Raw genomic sequence first — 16,379 nt, forward strand, 5'->3', positions numbered from 1 at the left:
TTTTGCCTCTATGGATTTGCCTTTTCTGAGTATTGCATTTGAACTGAGTCACATAATACGTGGCCTTTTGTGTCTGGATTCTTTCAAGTGGAGTGTCTTCAAAGTTCATCCGCGTTGTAGCAGCTATCTACCTCATTTCTTTTTATAGCTGAATAATAACCCATTGCATGGACATGCCACATTTTATCTATTAATCAGTCAATGGACATTTGGGTCGTTTTTACCTTTTGGCTATTCCAAGTATTGCTGCTTTGAACAGTGTGTACAAGTTTTTATTTGAACACCTGTTTTTAATTCTTTGGGGTATATATATCTAGGAGGGGAAGAACTGGATCATATGGGATTTCTGTTTAACTTTTGAGAAACTGCCAAACTTTCTTCACAGTGGCTGCACTGTTCACATTCCCATCAACAATATGTGACAGTTGCATTTTCTTCACATGATTGCCAACTATTTTCCATTTTGTTATTATGATTGCCATCTGATTGGATGTGCAGTGGTATCTTTTGAGGCTTTGATTTGCACTTCCCTAATAACTAATGATGTTGAGCATCTTCTTATATCCTTGTTAACCATTTGTGTATTTTTTTTGGAAAATTCTCTTTTAAACCTTTGCTTGTTTTTAAAAAGTTAGGTTATCTTCTTATAGTTGAGTTGTAAGAGTTCTTGGTGTATTCTGGATGAGACTCATATCTGTGACTGGAAAATTCTTTCATCCTATAGCTTGTCTTTTCACTTTCTTATTTCTCTGCACAAAATTTTTTAACTTTGAAAGTCTATTTTCTTTTCTTCTGTTGCTCGTGTATTTGATGTCAAACTAAGAATACATTACCAAATCCAAGGCCAACAATTACTCCTATTTTTTTTTCCTTTAAGAGTTTAATTGGTTCAGACCTTATATGTAGGTTGTTAGTCCATTCTGAGTTAATTCTCGTGCATAGTATAAGGTAAGGTGATCGACTTCGTTTTTTTGCATATGGATTCCTAGTTGTTTCAGCACCATATGCTTTTTGTTTGTTTGCTTATTTTGTTTTTTGCAGTACTGGGGATTGAACTTAGGGCCTTGCATATGATAGGCAAATGCTCCTGCCATTCAGTGGCATCCCCAGCCCTCAGCATCTATTTTTTTTTTTTTAAAGCATCATTTGTTGGGACTGGAGATGTGGCTCAAGCAGTAGCACGCTTGCCTGGCATGCATGTGGCCTGGGTTTGATCCTCAGCACCACATACAAATAAAGATGTTGTGTCCGCCAAAAAAACTAAAGGATAAATGATGATAATAATAAAAAGCATCAATTTGTTTGTTGAAGAGTCAATTCTGTCCTCTATTGAATGGTCTTGACACCATTGTTCAAAATCAATTGACTGTAATGTGTGGGTTTGTTTCAGATTCTCAGTTCTATCTCACTGGTCTATATGTGCCTACATCATACTGTTTTGATTACTGTGGCTCTACAGTTAAGTTTGATATTGGTGTGTGTGAATCCTCCACATTGCTCTTTTTCAAAATTGTTTGGCTATTTGGGACCTCTGCAATTCCTTAATAATTTGAAGATTAGTTTTTCATTTATGCCAAAAAGGTTCTTGGAATTTTGGTAAGGATTGCATTGATTCTGATAGGGATTACATTGAATTTGTAGATCACTTTGAGTCATATTGTCATCATAACAATGTTAAGTATTATACTCCAAGACCATGAAATGTTTTCCCATTTGTTTAGGTCATCTTTTATCTCCTTCACCAATATTTTGTACTTCCCAGTGTATAAATCTTTTATGTTGGATAAATATATTCAGAAGTATTTTGTTCTTTTGAGTGCTATTTCCAAGTAGAATTGTTTATTAATTTCTTTTTTCCAATTATTCACTGTTGCAATATAGAAACAATTTTTGTGTTTTGATCTTATTCCCTGCAACTTTTAAAAATTCTTTTATTCTATTAGTTTTTTAAAAAAAGATTCTCTGGGATTTTCTATGTATAGGATCATGTCATCTGCAAACGCAGTTTTATTTCTTTCCAATTTGAATGCCTTTTATTTATTTTTCTTTCCCAACTGTTATAGGTAGAACATTCAAGATAAAGTGGTGACAGTGAACATTGTGTCTTGCTTCTGGTCATAGAGGAGGCACTTTCAATCTCTTACCATTGCGTATGAGGTTAGCCATGGGTTGCTTTTCATAAATGCCCTTTATCTTGTTGAGATAATTCCATTCTGTTTTTGGTTTTCTGAGTATTTTTATCAGGCAATGGTGTTGGATTTTGTTTTTAAAAAATTGATAATCAATTCAGATTGTCATGTGGTTTTAAATTTTTCTTTATTTTTTATTTTCATTTTTTGTGGTGCTGGGGATTGAACCCAGAGCCTTGTGCATGCAAGGCAAGCACTCTACCAACTGAGCTATATCCCCAGCCCCTAAAATTTTCTTTATTAATGTTGTCTATTACACTAGCTAATTTTCTTATGTGAAACCACTCTTAAATTCCTGGAATAAATCCCATTTGTCATGGCATATAATCCTTTTAATATGTTATTGGATTAGATTTGCTAGTGTTTCTTTCAGAATTTTTTTATCTATATTTATAAGGAATATTGCCTTTAGTTTTTTCTATTTCCCTTAATTATTGTCTAGCTTTGATGTCATCTTAATGCTGGTCTTACAGGATAAGTTAAACAGTGTTCCATTTTCTTCTTCTTCTTCTTCTTCTTCTTCTTCTTCTAGCAATTGAAAAAGATGGGTGTTAATTCTTTGCATGTTTGATAGAATTCACTAATGAAGCTTTCTGTTCCTGGACCTTTCTTTGTTGGAATATTTTTTTAAATCACTTATTTGATACCCTTACTTGTTGTGGGTTTGTTCATAATTTCTATTTATTCCTGAGTCACTTCATAGTCATGTTTTTCTAGGAATTTTTGTACTTAATCTAGATTATCTAATTTGTTAGCATATAATTTTTCTTTATTTTTATTGGTGCATTATAATTTGTACATAATGGTGGGATTCATCGCTACATATTCGTACATGCACACAATTTAACAATATTATTTGGCCAATATCATTCCCCAGTATTTCTCCTTTTCCTCCTCTCTTCCTTCCCCCTAGTACTCTCCTCTACTCTTCTATTCTTCCCTTCAGTTTTCATGAAACCTCCCCGCCACACACACCTTTCTTTTGCTTTTTCCTCTCTAGCTTCCATATATGAGAGAAAATGTATCACCCTTGACATTCTGAATTTGGTTTATTTTGCTTAACATGATGTTCTCAAGTTCTATTCATTTTCCTGAAAATGCCATAATTTTATTCTTCTTAATGGCTACATAAACTACATTGTATATGTATGTCACATTTTCTTTATGTATTCATTGATTGACAGAGACCTAGGCTGGTTCCATAGTTTGGTTGATGTGAATTGTGCTGCTATAAACATGGGTATGCATGCATCACTATAATATGCTGACTTAAATTCTTTAGGATAAATGATAAGGAGTGATATAGCAAGTCATATTGTGCTTCCATTTCTTGTCTTTTGAGGATCCACCATACTGATTTCCAAAGGATTATGCTAATGTACAATCTCACCAACAGTTTGAAAGTGTTCCTTCTTCTCCACATCCTTCACAGCATTTATTATTGTTTGTATTCTTGATGGCTGCCATTCTAACTGAAGTGAGATAAAATCTCAATGTCATTTTGATTTGCATTTTCTAATTGCCAACAATGTTGAACATTTTTTCATGTATCCGTTGGTATTTCTATTTCTTGAGAAGTGTCTGTTTAGTTTGTTTGCCCATTTATCATTTTTATATTAATTTTATTAAGTTCTTTATATATTATGGATATTAATCCTCTGTCAAAAACCAGCTAGCAAAGATTTCTCTCTCATTCTGTAGGTTCTTTCTTCATATTCTTAATGAAGTTTCCTTTGCTGTGCAGAATCTTTTTAATTTGATGCTTTCCCATTTATTAATTATTGGCATTATTGGTCCTATTGAGAAAATCATTGCCTGTACCTATATGTTGGAGTCTTGACTCTGTTTCCCTCTGCCCCAGGAGTTTCATAGGTTCTGTTATATCCTAGGTCTTTGATCCATTTTCAATTTACTTATGTGCAGGGTGAGAATTTAGAATCTAGTCTCATTTTTCCACATAGAGACAACTAGTTTTCTTATTATCATTTGTTAAGGATGCTGTCTTTTCTCCAGTGTATGTGTTTGGTACCGGTGTCAAGGATCAGATGGCTGTATCTGTATGGGTTTGTCTCTGCATCTTTTGTTCTGTACCATTCATTGGTCTGTGTCTGGTTTTATGACAGTAGCATGAAGTTTTTGTTTCTATAGCTCTGTCATGTAATTTGAAGTCAGGTAGTTTGAAGCCTTCGGTATTGTTTTTTTGACATAGAACTGCTTTGACTATTCTCAGTCTTTTATTCTTCCAAATGAATTTTAGGAATATTTTTTGTTCTATGAAGAATGTCACTGGCATTTTGATGGGGATCACATTGAATCTATACATAGCTTTAGGTAGTATGGCCATTTTAACAATATTGATTCTGCAGATCCATGAATATGGAAGGTATTTCTGTCATCTTGTGTTTTCTTCAGTTTCTTTCTGCAGTGTTCTATAATTTTCATTGTAGAGGTCTTTCACCTCCTTGGTTAGATTTATTCCTAGGTATTTTATTATTTGTGGGGGTGCTCTTATGAATGGGATTGTTTTCCTGATTTCTTTCTCAGCAGCTTGATTATCAGTATATAGGAAAGATTTTGATTTTGTAACCTGTTAATTTGCTGAATTTGTTTATTAGCTGTAGAAGTCTTCTGGGGGAGTATTTTGGATCTTCTAAGTGTAGGATCTCATAATGTGCAAACATTGATAATTTGACTACTTTCCTTATTTTATTTCTTATATTTCCTTCTCTTGTCTACTCTCTCTCTGTTTTCTATAATCTTTCTCTTTTTTTCTATAATTTCTAGTACACTATTGAATAGGAGTGGTAAGAGAAGACATCCTCATCTTGTTTTGAATTTTAAAGGAAATGCTTTCAGTTGTTACCCATTCACTATGATGTTGGCTTTGGGTTTATCATCTGTAGCCTTTTTTTAAAAAAAATATTTTTTTTTAGTTGTAATTGGACACAATACCTTTATTTTATTTATTTATTTTTATGTGGTGTTGAGATTCGAACCCGGAGTCTCACACGTGCAAGGCAGAGCGCTCTGCTGCTGAGCCACAACCCCAACCCATCTATAGCCTTTTAGATGAGGTAAATTCCTTCCATTCCTAGTTTCTTTAGTGCTTTTATCATGAATAGGTGCTGAATTTTGTTGAAGGCTTTCTCTGCATCTATTGAGATGACTGTGATTTTTGTTCCTAATTCTATTTATGTGGTGAATTATATTTATTGATTTGCCTATTTTAAACTATCCTTGCCACCTGGGAAAAAACCCACTTGGTCATAATGTGCAATCTTCTTCATATGTTGTTGAATATGATTTGCAAATATTTCATTAAGGATTTTTGCATCTAAGTTCATTGGGGATTTTGGTCTATAGTTTTCTTTCCTTGATGTGTCCTTATCTGGTTTTGATATGAGTGTGATACAGGCTTCATAGAATGAATTTGAAAGTGTTCCATATTATGGACATGTTCCTTTATTTTCTTTTCTTTAACACTGTCTCAATGCTCCAGACTGACCACTCTGTCTACCAGCTCTGAGATTCTGTGCTCAGCATTGTCTACTCTGTTAGAGAGACTTTCAGCCAAACATTATATTTGATTTATTGTTTTATTGCCAAGATTTCTGTTTCGGTCTTTTTCAGTATCTGCATCTCCTATTGAATTTCTCATTCATATCTTATACTGACTTCTTTAATTCATTCAGTTGTTTTTCTGTATTCTCTTGGTATTTGTTAACCATTTTTCTAATCATTTTTTAAAAATTCTTTATCTGGCATTTTCTCCACTTTAGTATATTTGAAGTGAGTTACTGATGAATTTTGAACTTTAGGAGGTATCATGCTAGCTTAGTTTTTCATATTTCTTGTATTCCTGTGTTGGGTTTTATGTATCCGTTGAGATGTATATGTTGGAGCCTTGAGAGAATTTTTCTTCCTCTCTTATGTGTGAGCCTTTGTGGGGCACAGTCTTCTCTTACCAAAGTGTTCTGGGATATCAGGTTATTGTGAACTTTTCAGTATATTTCTAATGGGATTTGTAGTATAATTTCTCTGCTAGTTCTTTGGTGAGGATTTGTGTATTTCAATACAGTGTATATTAAGTGTATATTCAGTGTATATTAAGCTTGAGGATTTCACTTTTCCTATAGATCAAAAGAGTGTGCTCCTCCTTGTAGATAATGGTGGTTGTGTTGTATACAGCAGGATGTGTGGGGATACACCTCTGTGATTGTTCTTCTTCACTTAACAACTCTGTATATTCTAAAGGGGCATGGGAATGATCTAGATTGAGAATCCTTTCATAGGTATAGTGTCCACAGCCTCTTTGTTAATTCTGCTCTTGCTTTAGAGTGGATGTCCATGAGTGGCACCTGCAGGCCCCTGTATCCATTCTTACTTGGGACTGATCATTAGTTTTGCATTTTTGTCTTTTCTGTTCTTTGTGTTATTATTGAAATTTGAGATGGTTAATTTGTGTGTGGAACAAGGTGCATTGTCTCTTGACTGTGTTTTGTTCAGCAGCAGGTCTCTACCTTGTGAATCTGTAGTGTCCTTGTAGGTTCCCAGCACCTCACAGAAAGGGAGGAAACAAACAATAGCAACAATATTAGTAAACAATATATAGCATTAAAATAAATACCTGGTGCCTACTGTACCATCTACAACACTAATTACCACAAATGCAGGAGTGGTGGGATTAGTTATTGCTGAAAGCAAAATCAGCAAATAGCCATGAACTAAATCTGGCAAAAAAATAGACAAAAGGTGTGAACTATGCCATTCACTATATGACTATGAATGGTGAGGACAGGAGTTGTAAAAACCAAATAGTTTTAAAGATGCTAAACATACAGTTCATTAAGGAAAAAGAAAATGTGATAGAAAGGTAAAAATTTAGAATGTTCAAAATGTGAAAAGAAAGGAAGTAGATGAAATGTAGCAAACAATGGCTATAAAGGAGAAAAAAAAAATTTAAAAAGGAGAGATGCAAGGAGAGAAAAAGAAACAAACAAAACCAACACCAAATCAAAATAAAGAAACAAGAAACCCTAACCTTCAAAAGAGAAGACAAATAACAATCATTAAAAATGCTAAAAATGGGGGGGAACACATGTATTAATATCTATGTAACACTCAACCCAGCAAAAACACCAAAAAAAGGGGGGGACGGGGAGAAAGGAAAAAAGATTCTTAGCAAAAAATGAAAGAATTATCTCCACTGAGGTTGTCAAAACTGTTGACTAGGGAGGATAATCACTGACCATGCCCGACCATCCTTCTTTCCATTTTTTTCTTGGGTGCTATATACCAAGAAGGAATGAATAAGGACTGGGGGTTGTGAAACCTTTCCTCTTTTTGTGTTGCTAACCAGGCTGCTAACTGTACTGGTCTAATACTGGAGCTGAGTGAGACAGCTTTCACCTTTCCCTTCTCACTGTCCTATAAGGTAGGATAGAATGGGAAGTATTGTTGATCAGAGTTTTGTCCAGAGAGCCCAGAATGATGCAGTCCTGGGGTGGGTCTGCTGCAGAGTTCTAAGTGGGGAGTTCTCATGGCTGGGCTTATCTCTAATCAGTCCTTATGGATTTTGTTAGGTGGTATCCACTCTGGAAAGACTAGATTAGATCAATGCACCTTTAGGCCCAGGAAAATGCTGATCTCTGCCTTGAGTTTGGAACTTGGGAGCATCCATCCCAGGAATTATACTCAAGGAGCAGGGGAGCCAGCCCTCCGCAGGTCTCACACATTCCACTGCCCGTGAATATGGAATACCCAGACTTATTCCCTGAATACATCCATACCTGTCTGCTCAGTTTTCTGACCCTCTTCAGCTGGTCATTTGAGCCACAAGACTCCAAAGGAAAGCGAGTTATATCCCTTCTTTGTATGTCTCTGACTTGAATCCATGGAGGAGAATCTTCTCTGTGCACATTCCACTCAGGCCCTACTAAGTACAACCTAGGCCACACAGTAGGCAGTTGCCAGGGTGGTGTGGTAGTTTTTGTTATGATCTCCAGACTCCCACAGCAGCAAGCTGAAGCATGGCCTCTCATGATGGCTCCTGCCTCAGCTCTCCACTTGCTAATTGAGAAACAGAGCCCTTTTCAAATGCCAGTTTGCCGTGCAGCCTCTAGATGAGCAAAGTTCAGGCTGCTTTTCTGTTTTACCAGGCAAGGGGTGTGTGTGTGTGTGTGTGTGTGTGTGTGTGTACACACCAAATTTGTCTGTTGTGTTTCTGTGAATCATCCCTCCCCTCTGTAGTAAACCAGTGCCATTGTTGCTGTTGCTGCAGCAACTAACTTAGCTCCAATGTACTTTTTCTTGTTCTTTGTTCAAGGCACCTGAGTTTCTTGAGTCTCTAAAAACTCCAACTGTCTGATATTGAGTTTCAGTCTCTTGGTTTTATCCACCTTGCTGAGAAGCTGCTTGAATTCCTGCTGCGTGAATCCCAGGCCATGAGCAGCTGTAAATGCAGCCTTCCTCTAATTTACCATCTTGAATCCAGCTTAGGCATACAGTTTTTCATGGCATTTTTTTTGACAATAAGACACTTTAGTTTTAGCATCTTTTGAAATCTGAATAATCTGAGAATTTACAAAATCATCATTCTTTTCATGGCTGAGTTATGTATATATTTCACATTTTCTTTATTCATTCATCTTTTAAAGGGCACCTAGGTTGGTTCCATAGTTTAGCTATTGAGCTGCTATAAACAACGATGTGGCTGCGTCACTATAGTATGCTGATTTTTAAGTCCTTTGGGTATATGCTGAGAAATGGGATAACTGGGTACATGGTGTTCCATTCCAAGTTTTCTGAGAAATCTCCACACTGCTTTCCAGAGTGGTTGCACTAATTTGTAGTCCTACCAGCAATATATGAGTGTGTCTTTTTCCCTAACATTTACTTTTACTTGTATTCTTTTTTTTTAATGGCATTCTTTTATCATGCTTTTTGTTTTTATAAGGTCAGTAGAAATAGCTCCAGTTTCATTTCTGTTTTTATATTATTATCATTTTTTAGAGAGAGAGAGAGAGAGAGAGAGAGAGAGAGAGAGAATTTTTTAATATTTATTTTTCAGTTTTCGGTGGACACAACATCTTTATTTTATTTTATGTGGTGCTGAGGATTGAACCCAGTGCCCCGCGCATGACAGGCAAGCGCACTACCGCTTGAGCCACATCCCCAGCCCCAATTTTTATTCTTTCTCAATCTATCATAAGCTTTATCAGTTTAAAACTTTTTTTTTAGTTGTAGTTGAACACAGTACTTTCATTTATTTATTTTTATGTGGTGCTGAAGATTGAAACTGGTGCCGCACACATGCTAGGCAAGTGTTCCACCACTGAGCCCCAGCCTCAGCCCCAGGATCGTCAGTCTTGTTGCTCTTTCCTAAGATCCAATTTTTTGTTTCGTTGGTTCTAATTGTTTTTCTGTTCTATATTACATTATCTTCACTCTAAATTTCACTATTTCCTTTCTCTGCTAACTTTCAGTCTATTTGCTCTTCTTTTCCTAGTTCCTTGAGGTATAAATTAGGATATTGATTTCTTTCTGCTTTTATAATTTAGGCATTTATCACTAGAAATCCTTCTCAGCACTGCTTTTGCAGCATCTCATAAGTTTTTCTATTTTGTGTTTTCATTTTCATTTGTCTCACAGTATTCTCTAACTCTTGCGTGATTTCTTCTTACATTTATTGCTGAAGAGTATATTTTTTACTTCCCATATATTTGTGAAATTTCCAGTTTTCCTGGAAATGTTACTGATTGCTAGTTTTATTCTATTGAGGTTAGTGAAAATTCTTGGTATGATCTCAGTCTTTTTAAATTTATTGAAACTTGTGGTTTGACATGTGGTCAGTCTGGGAGAAGATCCCATCTGTGCTTCAGACAAATGTGTATTCTGATGGTGTTTAGTGTTGCATGACTACTAGATCTCTTTAGTTTATAGTGCTGGTTGGGTCCTCTATATCCTTTTCTTTTATTTAAATATTCCATCTATTATTGAAAGTAGCACTTTGAAGTTTCCAACTATTTATTGTAAAACACAGTTTCCCTTTTATTTTATCAGTGTTTATATATTTTGGGACTTTGTTGTTTGATTCATATGTGTTCTTAGTCGTTAAGTATAGAATTTTGTTACATTATGTTCACATTATTGTACAACTGTCACCTCCGTCCATCTTCTAAGCTTTGATAACTGATCATTTTGGGTGTTGTTACCTGTTCCCTCAGAGTGTCAAGTTTTTCCCTCTCCTTGGTGTTTACTTTTGTTTCTTGCTGTTGGGCTACAATTATTTCGGTTAAGTGACTTTTAAAAATTATATTTTTAAAGACTATATTCTTTGTCATATGTGGTCTTTGAAACCTTTCTTCCTTTAGCTTGTGAATAGCTAGTGTTTGATAGAGATTGCCTTGAATGCCAGAAGGAAAACAGAAAACGGGGCGGGAGACAAAAAAAAAAAAACTTATTTCCGAATATGCAACTGCTTTTAAAAGTTGTGATAAAAGAACCATAAATTTTACCCGTTTAATCATTTTAAAAACTAAAATTATACCCAGTGAACAATATCTCCCTATCCCTCTCCTCAACCACAGTTTTACTTTATTTATCTATGAATGTGACTTTTTTTAGATGCCTAGAATCACACAGGATTTGTCTATTTGTGACTGGCTGATTTCATTTAGCATAACATACTTAAGTTCACTCATATTGTAGTATGTGATAGGGTTTCCTTTCCAATTCTGAACAATATTCCATGGTGTATGTGTAAGTATGTGTGTGTGTGTGTACATACATACATAGTAGTTTCCATTTGCCTGTGGATTTGTTTTCTGCATTTTCAGTTACCCACAGTCAACTACAGTCCAAAAGCAGAAAACAGAAAATCCCAGCAATAAACAACTCATAAATTTTAAATAGTGCACCATTCTGAGTAGCATGATGTAATTTCATGTTGTCCCACTCTGTCCTACCTAGTACATGAATCATAATGTTGTCCAGCTTATCCATGCTATATATGCTACCCATCTTTTAGTTGCTTTATAGCTGGATAAATGATTGGTTCCACTAAAATGGTATTGCAGTGCTTGTGTTCAGACAACTCTGTTTTACTTAATAATAACCCTGTCTTAGTCCATTTGCTTACCTGAGTCAGTAAGTTATTAAAAATAGAAGTTTAGTTCCCAATTCTGCAGGCTGGGAATTCCAAGAACATGATGCTGACCCTGGTGAGCATCTTCTTGATGCATGATGAGACAGAGCAAGCTTGCCAGCAACAGCTCACTTTTATAAAAGAGCCACATCCTCAGATCCCATTAACCACCTCCCCAAGATTCTACAGTTTGGGGATTATGTTTGCAGCACAAGAATTTTGGGAAACATATTCGAATCACACCAATCCCCAAAGTGAAAGAGCAGTGATGTTCTCTTTGGATGTGCCAAAGAGGAGCCTTACAGCACTTCCTTTAAGTAGCATTTCACACTCACCAAGAAGAAAGGACTGAAAATGAGTCAACAAAGCAACTAAATTACATACACTATAGTAAGAAGGTTTGAGAGCAAGACCATATTCACATGTTTTATTACAGTATATTGTTATCATTGTTCTATTTTGTTGTTTGTTGTCGTTAACCTCTTACTGTGCCTAATTTACAAATGAAAGTTTATCATGGGTGTGCACTTGTAGGAAAATCAGTTCATAATATTTGGCATCATCTGCTGAGGGGCAGTGAGGCGCAAGTAAGCAATGAGGTAGTAATATAGAGTAAGTCGTTCTTTTTAAAAACTAACTAAAAAGACATCAGAGTGTGGAAGAAAGCTAAGTTAAAAACAAAAGAGTAGAATATTCTTATCCAGACAAGAGGGAAAGATTAAAGACAAAAGCAGGAAGAGGAAAGGGAGTAAGAGTTTGTGGCAAATGAGGTTGAAATTTGGAGCACAGATTTGAGGGGCTTGACCACTATTGAATACGTGGTGATACTAAATCCTTTGAAACTAAAAGAAGAGAAAGTAGTGATTTTCTGTACTCACGATGCTATGAAGGTGTTTTATTATTTTTTTTCTTTACAGGTCCTGAAGCTGTGCCTCCTTCCCTTCTCAAAGTAGTGATGAAACCCATAGCAACTGTTGGAGAAAGCTACCAGTATCCTCCTGCAAACTGGGCTGCGCTCCTTTCTCCACTTATGAGACTGAACTTTGGTAAGTAGCAAGTCTTTTTAGGTCTTCAGAATTTGCTTTTAGTATCTGACCTGAGTGGGAAAACAGATTTTTTTTTTTTTTTTTTGTCACAAGTGGTAGTAACTGATGGACTTTGGGATCTTGTGACCCTTTCTTTCTTTTTTAATTCCATCATTTTTTTCTTCTTATTAGTTATATATGACAGTGTATTTTGACATATTATACATATATAACTTCCCATTATTCTGGTTGTGCATGATAAAGAATTGTATTGGTCATGTATTCATATATGCACATAGGATAGTAATGTCCAATTTATTCTACTGTCTTTCCTATTCCATTCCCCCTCCATTCTCTTTGTCCCTCTCCTGCTTTTATATACAATACTAAAAATATGCTATATTATTTCAACTAAATCCTCAGAAAAAGGAGAAAAGGTTTGGTTGGGAGCAATCAGAGTACAAAAAAAGATCTGGTCAGTAGAGACAGTGGCTGTATCTATAAGCAGTTCTAGACACAGATAGGTTTGTGCTGAACACAAGGTGGAGCAGAGGGAAAGACCAGGGTGGAATTATTTTTAGCTAGAATTTTCTCCTATTTTTGGTAGTGTTTGAACATTTAGGTTTCTCTAGATAGAAGAGAAACTGCCCTTGCCAGTCCCCAAACTTGGGACTGCAACACCACTGGTCACATTCTTCACCTCATCACCAACAGGGTCTCTTGAAATGCCTTCTGGTTTACTCAAGTTCTGTTACTGCAGAATTCTTTCACTTAGCAAATTCTTTAATTTAGACATGAAAGCCTGAAAACGAGTCAACAAAGCAACTAAATTACAGAAATTCTTTTTTTCTTCTCTTTCAGGGGAAGAGATACAGCAACTCTGCCTTGAAATTATGGTGACTCAGGCACAGTCATCCCAGAATGCAGCCGCACTGTTGGGTTTGTGGGTGATGCCACCACTGATCCACAGTCTGAGTGTATGTAGTAATTAAGGGCATTGGCTGGCAGGACAATAAACTGATTTTTGGAGATTAGCTTTCATTTGGGGATGTGTTCTCAGAGTCAAGAGTGAACCAATGGGACTTTATAAAAACAGGGCTTGATAGTAGCTGGCCCACAGATTGGAAAATAATATGATTCAGGACTCCTCTATTGTCGCTACCATTCATGGTTTAGCTACTTTTTATTACAAAAAGGGGAAAATGATGGCCAGAGGTATTAAGGTTCCTTTCTCCAGATCATACAACTAGGAAGTTGTGGAGTTATTTGAATCTAGTTTTATTTGTTTGATACGCATTGTCTTGTCTGTAGTTAGTAAGAAAAAGCAAAGATACCTGCACCAGACTCGTCTCTTTCCCAGAGGAGGCAGCAAAGAAGGTGAACCTCAAAGAGTTGGTAGGATTTGGTTAGTAGTAGGAGAGTATAGGTGGAGAGAGTCTGACCCTTCTGCTGGGGTGTTGAGCATGAACCTAGTGCTGTGGAGAAAGCGACCCAGCCTGGTATCTGTGATAGAGAGGTTAGCACCTTCCAGGTACAGATCAAGGTAGACGGGAAGAATAGAGTAATAGTATTTAAAGATGGGAAGTTAGCAAAGATGTTTTGTTTTGAATTCACTTCAAGCTAGGAGAAAAAAAAATTCCAGATTCCTTAGAGGCTTTTCAGTTGTATAAATAAGTAATCTTTATCTTTGAATTTCTCTGAATGTAGCCTATTCTTCTGTTCTAGGAGGCTTTAGTTCTTTAGTGCAATGCCCTCTTATTTCCTCAGTCTTTTGGCTTTAGTCCCCATTCTACATTGTTTTTGGTTTCCTGGCCTTTCCTACTCCTCTTAGTTCCCTTTAATTAAAGGTGCACTTTATTGAGGTCTGTATCTACCCTGCCTACTCCAAGTGACTTCCATTTAGCTGTCATTGAGACTTGCTGTGTACTTGGTACCTGTTAGCACTGAGTACTTGCAGACATCAGATGTAATCTCTACAACTTTGGCAATTTTAAAAAAAAATGGCTTTAATGAGTCATAATTTATATGCCCTAAAGATGGCCATTTAAGTGTAAATGTTGGTGAGTTTTAGTTCCTTTATAGGTTTTCAATCATCTCCAAGAACACCTCCCTCCCTCAACACAAGTTCCATTGTGTCTAATTTTAGTCAGTCCCATTCCCAACCTCAGGCTCAGGCCACCACAGATCTGCCGTCTCTTAAAGCTTTTCCTCTTTAAGAGAACTTTTATATAAATTTAGATTTAACATAAATTTTAGAAATTATTTAGAAAAGAATCATACAATTGTCTGGCTTATTTTCTTTCTGAGAAATATATTTTAATTTTAAACTGAGACAAGTGGAAATCTAGCAAAGTTTGCATAGCTAATAAAAGGGAGAACAATATCTAACTGACTCCAAAGCTCTATACTATTAACTCTTGTTTCCCTTTGAATCAGGTATATCTCTAACAGCATTTTGTTGACCTCAGAAATTTTTCTGGCAATTAGTAATCTTTCCATTTCTGTTTTAGATCTATGTAGCTCTTTGCATTGTCTTTGTTTATGGGTCTTTTTTATCTTTGTTAATTAACATTATTTTTGAATATGTTTTTTATAAAATGATCTGAGATGGCATATTCTTTACAATGAGCTCCTCAGAAAACTCATGTCAACTACACTGATCTTTCTGAAAAGCTACTAGTTTTGTTGACAGACGCTATATTTTTAGGCCACTCCTCTTAGCCTTGCTGCCCCTTTATTGCACTTATTAAAGTCTTTGTCACGTGACAGAGCAGTGCTGTTGTGAGCTGAATTGTTATGGTCAGGTCCACATGCTCCGCTAGTGGTTCTTGAGTCAGAAGTGGCCCTGGTGTGCTGCTCTCCTTATTGCTTCCCTGTTTTTCCCTCAGAAGAAGAAATTAGCAATATCAGATGCTTCTGTTGTTTCCAGCAGATAGCTTTTCATCTTCAGAAGCTTGTCTTGCTGGAGAATGTGGCCTTTTAAAACTAAATAGCGACTGTCATGTACTTTCAGAAGTAGCTTTTTATTTCCCTCTAAAAAGATCTAAGGTTTCAGCCGAGCCTTCCACAGATGGACTGGCAGATAGCACATATCCACCACAGTCACCCCAAATCAGAAGGAACTGCCGCAGCCAAAGTTACATGCACTGATGACCAGCTGGTCCATGAAGCTGTGGGAAAGTGAGGGAGAGAGAGCTAAGGAACCCTTTTATCTCTTGATCTGTCCTCAGACACAGGGATGACCCAGAGGTTTCCAGCACTGCAAGCCCAGGCTTACCTGTTTACATCTGACCTCTTCTGATTTACTTCTAGATGGATATCAAGAAATACCTCCTGGTGTCTGTGCCTTTGTGGATAAAACACGTCTCTGATGAACAGCTCCTGGGTTTTGTTGAAAACTTAATGGTGGCAGTTTTTAAAGCAGCTTCCCCACTTTGCAGTCCTGAGTTATGCCCGAGTGCCTTGCAGGGTCTGAGTCAGGCCATGAAACTGCCCAGCCCTGCCCACCACCTCTGGAGTCTGCTCCGTGAAGCTACTGGGAAAATTTTTGACCTTCTGCCAAATAAGATTCGGGTAAGGAACAAAAATATTTACATTCCTGACAATTTATGTTTGGGCTTCTTTAAAGCCTTTTTGGCAAAGGAGGGAGTTGTATGTTTTAAGAATGTGGGTGGGAAGGCTAGCAAGAAATAACCACATTCTTCACTAGGAGCGCGTTTGATTCCAAAGAGCTAAGTTGAGGTTGAATATTTAGAACCAAAGTTTCAAGCCAGCTTAGAAGCAGCTTAAGCAGTGCTGTACCAGGAAATTTGTTGCTAGGTTTTTTTTTTTTTTTTTTTTTACCACATGCCTGTAGAAGACAAGCAAAACTCAGAAATCCTTACATTTTACATCTGGAGAGTCCTGGGGCATATTGTCCAATATACTGTTTTTACCAAATAATTTAATATTAGCCTTTCCCTACTCCAACGGGTCTTTGAAGTTTTACAAAGCAGTTAAAAAATCTTGGAACAATGGAAT

At 36.4% G+C, this 16,379-nt stretch overlaps 1 protein-coding gene across 2 annotated transcripts in view; it reads left to right on the forward strand.

Moving 5' to 3' along the window:
* The window catches only part of Focad (focadhesin), a 283,866-nt gene that overhangs the window by 255,002 nt on the left and 12,485 nt on the right, over nucleotides 1-16,379 (forward strand). Inside the window, exons 36-38 of one of the 2 annotated variants that reach the window (XM_026397575.2) lie at nucleotides 12,252-12,380; nucleotides 13,221-13,336; nucleotides 15,672-15,932. In XM_026397575.2, the coding sequence (XP_026253360.2) occupies nucleotides 12,252-12,380; nucleotides 13,221-13,336; nucleotides 15,672-15,932 (506 nt within the window). Of the gene's footprint in view, nucleotides 1-12,249; nucleotides 12,381-13,220; nucleotides 13,337-15,671; nucleotides 15,933-16,379 lie in introns of those variants that run through there. The other variant, XM_077797050.1, reaches the window with a different exon arrangement.

This window comes from Urocitellus parryii, chromosome 4, assembly GCF_045843805.1.
Source record: "Urocitellus parryii isolate mUroPar1 chromosome 4, mUroPar1.hap1, whole genome shotgun sequence".
Lineage (NCBI taxonomy): Eukaryota > Metazoa > Chordata > Mammalia > Rodentia > Sciuridae > Urocitellus > Urocitellus parryii.